Below are 10,687 nucleotides of genomic sequence, written 5' to 3' on the forward strand. Positions count from 1 at the left end.
GTTATCAATTTTTGAAGTAATAGTTACTTCACAAATAGAGTAATGCCTTCCAGCACAATTTGGATGTATATTTAATTTTTATTGCTGTCTCGGACGGTGTTCCTGTTTTTGCATCCTACTCTTCTTTTGATTATCTGAAATTTTGTGTGAATTTCCTATTCATTGTAGTAAAAGCCAGACAAATAAATAAATGAAGCGTTTTCCTGTCGGGATCACGGCCCTCTCCTTCCTAGTGCTGTGAACTCTAGATCACTGTGACAGGCTTAAGCATTCTGTGAACTTGAATCTGATTTGTTTTTCTCAGAAACTATACACTAAGGGCCTGGTTTGTGAGAGGTGCTGGACAGCCACAACTCCAATGGAAAACAAATGGAAGTATGCTTGCTCAGCCCTTTTGAAGCTCAGGCCTTAATAGTGTCCAAGATCACAAAAAAGAATGGTTAACCAAATAATGTTCCTTTTAGTTTCTATTGTGACTAACAATAGGAATTCAGTGTGCTGTGGCTATGCTTTACTTCAGCTGTTCCCAAAGACTTGTGTGTACAGTTTGCCAACAGCGGTATGTCAGGCTTCAGTGGTACTTTGTTACTGGGACTCATTATTATTATTATTATTTATTATTTGTACTGTGATTGTGCCTAGGAGCTCTGGTCGAGACCCCCATAGTGCTAGATGCTATACGATTACAGAACAAAGACATGGTTCCTGCCCCAAAGGGCTTGCACTCTAAGCTTTCACTCTACCTAATGGCTCAGTCTAGAAAGATTCTGTGCACCCTGCATGAGCCATTGATAAATTGCAATAGGCAGCATGTCACCATGTGATCAGCTGTGTACACCCTAGCAATGTTTATGTCTGGTAAACTGGTAGAATTGCATGAAAAATGTTGGAACTTACTGGGCTTGTACTGGGGTCTGATTTGCAAGAGAGACTGAGCAGGTGCTGAGCTGCAGGTGCTCAGCTACCCATAAAATCCTATCCTAAGTTTATGGTATAGTCAGTGTGTTAGGAAACTTATTGGTTCTCAAGGTGCATTTCATTTGCAGTGAGAATTATTTAGCCTGCTAGGAAGAGTGTAGTATAAATTAATGCACAGACTAACAAAGACATCAGTGCTTAACATTTAGTTAAAATGAATGATGGTTTGATTTTGAAAATAAAAGATTTCTTTTTCTTATTCTCCTTTAACATCAGTTCAGTTTTGTGACTACAGGTATATCAACACTGCAGTTAAAAACCTGCAGCTGGCCCATGCCAGGTCACTCAGGCTCACGCTGACAGGCTGTTTAATTGCTGTGTAGATGTTTGGGCTCCTGGGACTCTCCCACCTCACGCTGTCCTAGAGCCTGGGCTCCAGCCGGAATGGCGACACTGCAGTTAAACAGCCCCTTAGCCCAAGCCCCTTGAGCCTGAGTCAGCTGGCACAGGCCACCGGCGGGTTTTTAATTGCAGTATAGGAATACCTTTTAAAACATGGACCTTCTGCCTTTGCTTCTATCACTAGCAGACTATTTTTGTACAGAAAAACATGTATGATAAGAAAAGTGTTGCTCTCTCAAACATCCCAGCAGGAATTGTCTTTTTTGAGGGAGTTTCAGCTATTTTTCACTTTGGTGCCTCTTGTTTTTAAGTCTTCGGGTTTTTTTGTTTTCTGTGCTGTGGTACTTGAACAAGCCTAACTGTCGTAGTTAATGGATTACAACTATCTATGCAAATGAACTTCGAAGGAGCTGATTTGAATAACAAAATGCAGTCTCGCAATCTGTATATTAATCATATTCTTACACACTGACCTGGCCCTGGATTTTCATATTGTCCATGCTAGCTCTTACCTGCTAAGATTTAACAAGGGCTTAATTGCGTGAACAAAAGGAATGTAGTTGTATCTGCCAAAGTCTATCATATTAGCTCTCATGCAACCCCAATGAAGTCAGTAGGGCGGAGCGGGTGTGTGACGCTGTATGGAATCTGGAGGATGCTTTAGGACATTATGAATACGAGCAGAGTTTGGTTCATTGTGGCAGGAAGAAGTTTTAATTTGTCCCATTAAATCCGTTTTAATGACAACCCCCCCATGGGCCTAATTTCACAGGAGACTCATGATTTTTCTTTACACTGCTGTGCAGGTGCGTGAGCCAGCTGAGTCTCCCTTTGTTCATCTCCTGGCTCCTCCAGTTGTGTGAGTCATTTATATTATGAAAAGAACAGGAGCTGGGAGCAGAGGGGAGGCACTAGGACAAAGAAAATCTACCTTCCAACCAGCTGCAGATGAGGAAACCTCCCCATCTCATTTCCCCTTATTGCTTGGGAAGAGGGGAAGATAAAGTCATGAAGTAGGACTCCTGGAGGCCACTACACTGAATAGCATAAAATCTGCAGCAATGAAGAGGAGACTTTGCAAACCGATGCCTTCATTCTTCCCATTATTGCGTGCTGAGTAGTCATCACGAGAGCTTACATTGCTCTACCATGCTTCCCCAATGTAATGTCAGCACTGCTTCTGTTTCCTGTATCTCCTGCCTTAACGTGTGCTATAGGAAGAGATTGACTTGTGGGGGGGCAAGGGAGAGGAATTGCCAAAAACCAAAGCCCTGCTGCTACTCCTTTTTCTTATATCAAGTCTTTCCAAGTAAACATGTAGTTGCCAAAGAACACACATGCACAAGTTCATATCATTTTTCCAAGGTGGTGGTGGAGGCGGTGTACTTGTCCAATAAAGTCTCCTGGGCTGTTTATTTGGCTCAAGCATTCTTACTCTGGTTGCAGCCCTTTCATTACAAATGTGAGTTCTTTCTGTAAGTCACTTGACAATCACAAGATTTTTTTTTTTTTAGGAGTCTGCTTTAGGCCATGTGAGGCATTTGTGGCATTTCTGAAGAAGGTGCCAGTGGCACTGCATGAACTTTTAACATCAGGCGCTGGAGCAACACAGAGTATACAACAGGCGCTGGACTAGAACCCCATGAGTTCAAATGCAGTCCTGGGTAGCTATTGCTCAAGGGTGAGGGCAGGTCAGTCAAGCCAAAGGTGTTTGGATCAAAACTTAATGTCTAGTTTAAACGAGAAGGATCACATATTTTCTTAAGGTGTTAAAAAGCAAAAGCTAGAGAGAATGCATGACTGGACCCTCGTGGTGTTCAGCTGATGATGCAGCCTGCTCAGACTAGTTCCATTCGCCCTCTTCATGCTGCCTTGGCTAATGCTGAGATCACTCTGAGCAAGTTCCTTTTAGGAAACTAATCTTCCTTGTGTGTGTATTTTTTAACCTCAGTAAGCACCTGCTGATTAAAACAAGCAAGGTTCAAACCCATGATCCAGTGTAACTGAACAGCTGTAATAAAACACCAGGCCCTCCACCTTGGATGCAGTGTGTTGATGACAACTTGAACAGGCAACAAGCAGCTACTTTCGGTTCCCATTTCTCACACTTACATGAATTAACTCTTTTGCAGCAGTTTTTAATAGGTACTGGCAGCTGGAACACACAGGGATTGTAATGGCACATGTGCTAATATTTTTGTGTATTACTACAGCACTCAAGGGGAACCCAGTTTGTAAACGTGGGCTCCTGAGTTATGTGGTCTAGTGCCAAATTGAGAGTCAGGCATCTAACATGAGAACTGCATTTCAGTGCTTAAGTGCAGAATTAAGCACCCTAACTTCAGGGGTGCTGGAACAATTTTTGTATAGTATGGGGGGTGGAGGGTACTGATGATGGAAACCGTGTATTTGGTGTTTGTTTTTACTACTTCAAGCTAGCGGGTGCAGCAGCACCCCTAGTTCCAGCACCCCTGCCTTGTTCAGGCCTCAACCCGGTAAACTGTGATGGGACTACTCACAGTAGTAAAGTGTTTGAAGGCTTGAACCCTTACATACTCCAGTTTGAAATGTGGGCCCAGGCTGACTTTTTCACACTCATTTTATCACTTTTATTTCTATTTGTAAAGTGATTTTTAAAGAGGTGAGAATGTAATAACCTATAATGCATCCAACTTCTCCACTTTGAAGGGTATGGCCCTTTTCAGCCTGACATTTCAGGGTCCTAGGGATGTTCAGGTTGGAAGTAGAAATCAATGGAGTCTGGTATTCTCTTTGTATATTCCTTGAAAGAAAACAAGATTGCATCAAAGTCCTGCTTTGCCAAACACAGGAGGAACCAACAACAACAAGGAGCAGTTTCTTATTTTACAGGCCCAAGCCTCTTTAAGCCAATAAACCCAAAAGATCTCTATCTAGCTTTTCCTAGGGTCACGCTGTGCTCACAGGCTACTTGGCTTTATTCATTTTTGCCTCTCTCTCAGTTCTTTATCTGTTCTGAGTTTCTATATGTTCTGCCCGCTGTCACCCACAGCTGGCCACATTACCCTCTAGAACCCCTCCACCCACATGGTGCTAGTTTCTGGGCAGATTCTATTTGGTCTTGTTTTGAGTTGGGCCCCTTTAAGTGTTTCTTACAACTATCATAAGTGAAAGGCACAGTCACACATCAGTTTGATTCACCCCGTAACAAGATTTTACCCAGCTTCTAATGGTAAAAAATGTACTCGTACCAATATAATATTTTACTTAATTTATGTAATGTGAAATTTCAGTTAGCAGTTACATGAAGTTTATTCCCTCCTCACAGCTGGAACAATAGAAAAATGTTGACATTCGCCTAGACTATCATGCTACATGCAATTTAAATGCCTCAAAACTAATTTTATAACCTAGTTTGGCTAGAACAGGAAGATGGGCCTAAAATTGAATTATTCTTTGTGGAATTGAGATGCTTGGTCATACAGATCTCCTTCCCTCAGACCCCCCCACACACGCGCACTCTGCTCATTTTCCAATAAATATTGCTCCCTAAGAAGAGGTATCACATCATCAGATACCACTGATTGGGTAATGCTGTTGCAATGATATTCCAGCTGGTATCCCAGTGCCAGAAGTATCTCATTTTCCAGGAATGAAAGCAAAACAAGGCAGCCTCCACTGGGTCTGGGGTTTTTGGGGGGAATTGCAGAACCATGCGTAACTTAGTGAGCTGAAAACACTAAGATTCATTGCTTAAACATTTCACATACTGACTTGGTTTAACAAGCATGCAGCCGAGATTGAACACTGTGTAGATTTCTGTGGAAGTTGACTTACCACTACCTTACCAATCATGTGGTTAACCAAACTGAATTAATCACTCTCCCTAACCAAGGTTTATTTACCGGTCTCTCAGAACAGTGGGTGAAATATCCCTTTTCTCATAAGCTCAGCCTCCAGAAGAGAGAACACCACCACTCATGCGATACTTATTATAATACTTACTATAATTATTAATATAGCTCTTTAAGTATTTTCAGCACTTTACAGGGGCTGGCCTGCACAAATCAAAACTGTTTCATAGATCTTGTAGTCTGAGGGCCATATTTTGCAGTCTTTATTCTGGCAATATTTCCATTGACTTTATTCACATTATTCTTAAATGGAAGTGTTGCCAGAATAAGAACCGCATGATTTGCCCCTGAGATTGTGGGGTTGTTAAGGCAGGTATTTGCACTAACAGGTAGTACCGATAAGGAACAGTTTAGCAAGGCCACCATTGTGAGAGATACTTTGTCTAACTGGGTTGAAAAGTGTTAGGCCTCAGGTTAACCTTTTGGGAAAGGTAAGACTCAAATCCAGTCCAGTTCCACTGCTGGAAAATAGATGACTGGAAAATAATGCAGTGCTTTGACGTATTGCACAGTGGGTTGCCCAGATGTGCAAAGTAGGGTATAAAAACCCTGTCATCACAATGATGAACATAATGAACCAAGCCCATTCCTGGATGCTTCCCTGGTGGTGTTCAACACAGATTTTATTACAGTACAATTCTGCTCCTTTGCAGTAAGATTTGAAAAGCACAGCCTGCTGGACTGCTAACATTTCAGCATTCCAAGCGTAAACCTAGTGGCCTCTGTAAAAGTCAGGCCCTTGAAGCACCAAAACCAGGCACAACGTACTATAGATCTGAGCTGCTCTTATTTGCATATGTACTCAGTCTGTATTTACATAAAATACCAATGAACTCTTCAGGAAAAACAGCAAGACATTTGTCTGTTTTTTTCATGTTCCAGGAGCATTCTTGTTACTTGCAGGATGACGTTTTAATGAGGTTTTATTTTATAAGACGGCTGATTTAGTCAATTCTCTATCCTTCTCCTAAAGCTAGAGATTTATGAAAATTTAAGCTTTATATATCAAGGCAAGGGAGAAGTGAAGAGTCATTCATCCACTCACTCTCTGCATCAGCAGTTATGTCATTCTCTGTAAAGCTGTGTCATGAAAGTTTCTTCAAAAGCCTAGACTTAGTGTTGGTTGTTTGTTTATTTTGGAGTCACAGAGAGGGCAGCATAAAATAGCTACAAGGCAATTCCCGTTCAGTGAAATGGAAGTCTCATAGGCACTTCATTCAATACAATGTGGCTCAAGAGGATATCCTGTCAACCAATGATAACAAGGGAAATAAAGTCACTTCCTCACCAGCTGTTTGATTCAGGTAGAAAAAGGAAGTCTTTACTTCCTCATGTTTGCTCTGCCCACCACCCCCTTACTAATAAATGCAGCGTGTGGCACTTAAGCTGGTTTTTCCCTTTATATTTTCAATGAAGAAAACTCACATTGTTAATGCATCACTGGGCTCAGCATATGGGAAATATTGAGTTCTACACAGCCTAAAAAAGCTGGCCCCAGCCTGAACTGTACGAGAGAGAGGTAGATTATGTAGCAATGATACTGAGCCTTTATGAATTTGCAGTGATATTACCCTTAAATAATGACGGGGTGGCTAACTGGAGATGACTGGTTATTGGGGGGAGCAGATCCCCTCTCCAACTCCTGTGGGTGGGTGTGATGGAGCAGAACTGTCATGGGGTGCCCTCACAGGCTGGCCATGTAGAACATCATGGCCAAGACCTCCATGCAGCTTGGGCAGTTTGGTAATGACACTCAGCTCCATAGATCTACCAGCCAGTCCTTTTCGGACTGTAGAAGAGAATGCAGCAGGTACATGAGGATTCCATTCCTCCCTCACCACCCTCTTCCCTTAAAGTTCAACATAATTTAAACAGATTAAAGGAAAAGGGAGGGTTTTGTTGTAATAGGAGTGTAGTAGGGTTCTACAGAAATTACTTTCAAAAACCTATAGTTTCATAGAGAAGGAAATCCTTTCTGTAGGGTTTTTGAACTGTCCTAGAGAATTCTATAGGAGGGGCATAACTTTCTGTGAAGTTCAAAAGAAAACGAAAAACTACAAGAGTTACCATTCTCTCAAAATCTACAAGCTTTTTCAGTAAGCATGGCAGCTCTGCAGAGGCCCATCAAACTGTACACAGGATTCAGGCTCTGAGCCTCCGTGTGGGTGCAAAGCATTTTCACTTAGGGAGAGTATTTCTCAGAGGACTTCAAACGCTTCAGGCAGTTTGTATCAAGTCGTGTGTGGGGGGGGGTATTTTTTTTTTTTTTTAATACAGGCACTCATTTTAATCAGATAAATTTAGATTACAAAAATCCAATTACAAGTACTAATGTACATAGAAAGAGACCTAACTTATGGAACATTCTGTATACAGTTTAGAGTTCTCTTGGCATTAAAAGCAGTTTTCACTAGGGAGAGGGGGTAGGCCCCCCTCTTCTGTTGTTTTAATACATAAAATGGGCATGTGTTTATTTAAAACAGGTTTGAAACTTAAACAAATAGTGACAGGCTGTTCAAACAGGCTTCGGAAATAAGCCTAATCAGGATGTTTGAGAAGGCAAAAGCGCAATAAAAAGGCACCCATAAAGTAGCTACTTGTAATATATAGTACAGAAACCATAAGGTTGGGTTCATCTTGTTATTATAATAGTCTCAATAACAAAAACTATTTCATGCTTAACGTTTTGTGCTGACATTCCTTTTCTTGAGCCCTAAGTCAAGGCTTTTGCATTGTGTTAATGCATCCCTCTCATCTACTTTCATGCCAGGCACCAAGAGCTCTCTCTCCTGGATTCCTAACAATCGTTTTTGTAATAAATTGGGCTGAGCATCCGCTAAACCTGGGTGGGGGGGCGGGGTTGATACAGGACATGTTTCTACTCCCATTGGTGTAATGGAAGTAGGATCAAGACTGTAGAAAGAGCGTCACTGAAGTTTAACATTAAAAATTTTTCACATGACTTGCATTTTCTCAATCCTTTTTTTGTCTCATAGCCGTAAGGAGGAGGAGTAAAAGGTGTTTTTTGAAAAACAGCACAGCAAATGTGTTTTACAACCCAACATTAACACAACAAAACATTAAGAACGGCATTATTAACCTTGGCAAAGTGTCCTGTGGCACCTTATAGACTAACAGACGTATTGGGGCATAAGCTTTCGTGGACTAACGTGGCTACCCCTCTGATTATTAAACCCCCTTGTGTTTCTGAAGTTAGGTATGCAAATAAAAGTGACCTGATTTTCTCAGAGTTTCCATGGAAGCATAATTGAATATCAGACTTTTATTTAGGTGCCCATGTATGAATTTAAGTACCTACCTTCAGAAACACAAATTTGAAAATATTGGCCTAAAGGAACAAAATGTCAAAAAATGATATGAAGAGATGCATTTTCTGCACACAGTCATTCTATTGGCCAGCCCGCACAGCCCCTAACTCAGGCAATACACCCACTGAAATCAACAGGAGTTTTGCCTCAGTAAGGGGTGCCGGATTTGGCCAGTATCACTTATTATAAAGAGAAATTGTGGAAGTAGATACAATTTCTCCATTTAAGTACATCTCCCTCAGAGCCGAACTTCTATTGAACAGGATTTGAATAGCAAAATGTAAAAAACGTACATGCCCTCTTGTGGCAAAAACTAACCTTTCCATTCTGACCTACAATAGCTAGTAATATCAGATGACAAAAGGACAGCGTAAAGTACTATAATATGTCCATATCTTATGAAAAACACACAGCATGGTTGAAAGGTTTATTGTTATTTCATGTAATTCAGGCTTTTCCCCCCTCTGTTGCTGTAATTCATGAATGAACTCGTGTATTTTAGGAGTTAATTTAGGAGGCTATTCGCCTTGTATAAAATGTAACATTATAGATGGCCGAAGACATTTTACAGAACGTGCAATTGAAAAAAAGGAATGTTTATTTTCTACAACAAATTGAAAGCCTGCCACTAAAACCTATAAAAGCAATGGTAGGAGTTAGCTATATTATATTTTTTTTTATATATATATATATACACACACACACACACACTGATATATCTATATCTATCTATCAGTATCTTGGTAGCAGAGCATAGGAATTACAACAGGAAACTGGGAACCACAACTCTATTCCAAACTCTACCACCAATTTAATTTGAGACATTTTGAAAGTCCTTTCACCTCTCTCTTCATTTAACTACCCTCAGGGATAGTAGAAGACTTAATATTTGTAAGGAGCTCTGAGCTCCTTGGAAGAAAGACAATATGTAAGTGCAAAGCATTATTAGTATGATTACTAATCCTTTTAATGGCATAAATCTTATTGCATTAATAATTCACACACAACTTCAGAAAGTTTTCATCTTTTCCCCCAGCGTCTAGACGTTTTTGACACCTTTCATTAAAAAGGTTAGTTTTCTTGTCTGTAAAACAGTTTTCTATGCACGTGAGAGACTACACATATAAAACAAGAAAATGTAAAGCTCAGCATGGTCACAAAATAAAAGCCATTTTTTCATTGAAAAGAAACCTGGCTGCCTAAAGTTAGGTTCCTAGATCCATATTTAGGAAACTACGCAAAAGTAGCCTCATTTTCAGAAGTTCTGAGCACCCACAGATACCAGTAACATCAATAGGAGCTGAAGATGCTCAGATTTATTTTATTATTATTTATTATTATTTGCATTATAGTAGCACGAGGAGCCCATTGTGTTAGGTGCTGTACAAAAAGAAGATTCCTGACCTAAAGAACTTAAAATTGTAGTCATAGTTTGTATGCTAAAATGATTCCGGAGTTACCTGCATGTATGAAAGAGCTCACTCTTGTGCTTTTCTTAGTTTCTCTGAATAATTTGTGTTTATCATTATTATATTATTATCATTATTACCATTATTAATGAATTTAATGAATAAATTTCTTTTGTTCCTGTCTGCATATCATATTACTCTGGAATCTCACATTCCTATTTCCCTTCCTCCCAACCCAGGATGCCTTTGTGGAATTGTACGGCAGCAACATGAGACCTTTGTTTGATTTCTCCTGGATCTCTTTGAAGACTATCCTAAGTCTAGCTCTGGTGGGAGCTTGCATCACCCTTGGCGCTTATCTGGGACATAAGTGAAGTCACCCATCTAACCATGGATTACAAAAGTCTTACGAGACAATAAAATAATATGTTTTTTTCTAGTAGCACAATGATATTAGTTTTATGAGCAGAAGTTCCTGGCTAAATATAAATCAGCTATTACTGCCAAAGGAAGGTATCATTTATTTTTTACATTGCAGGAAACAAAGTTATTTATTAAAGATATTTACATTTAACAATTTATATCTGAGTATCACATAATATTGTTATGAATTGTAATGAGTCCCAAATACCTTGAGCTTCTTTTTAAAAAAAAAAAAAATTAATGCAGCTGGATGGATTAAATATACTGACAAAGACCTACCTGCTTTCTCTTGGGGGAGCAGTTACTTGGGCTG

The 10,687-nt window shown here is 40.1% G+C and overlaps 1 protein-coding gene across 1 annotated transcript in view; it reads left to right on the forward strand.

The window, feature by feature from the left end:
* BCL2 (BCL2 apoptosis regulator) overlaps nt 1–10,466 on the forward strand; it is a 124,209-nt gene extending 113,743 nt beyond the window's left edge. Inside the window, exon 3 of the mRNA XM_084620962.1 lies at nt 10,191–10,466. Coding sequence (XP_084477088.1) covers nt 10,191–10,325 — 135 coding nt within the window. The 3' untranslated portion in view covers nt 10,326–10,466. The remainder of the gene's footprint in view (nt 1–10,190) is intronic.
* The last annotated feature ends 221 nt before the right edge of the window (nt 10,467–10,687 follow it).

Source organism: Lepidochelys olivacea (assembly GCF_965140295.1).
Source record: "Lepidochelys olivacea isolate rLepOli2 genome assembly, chromosome: 2".
Lineage (NCBI taxonomy): Eukaryota > Metazoa > Chordata > Testudines > Cheloniidae > Lepidochelys > Lepidochelys olivacea.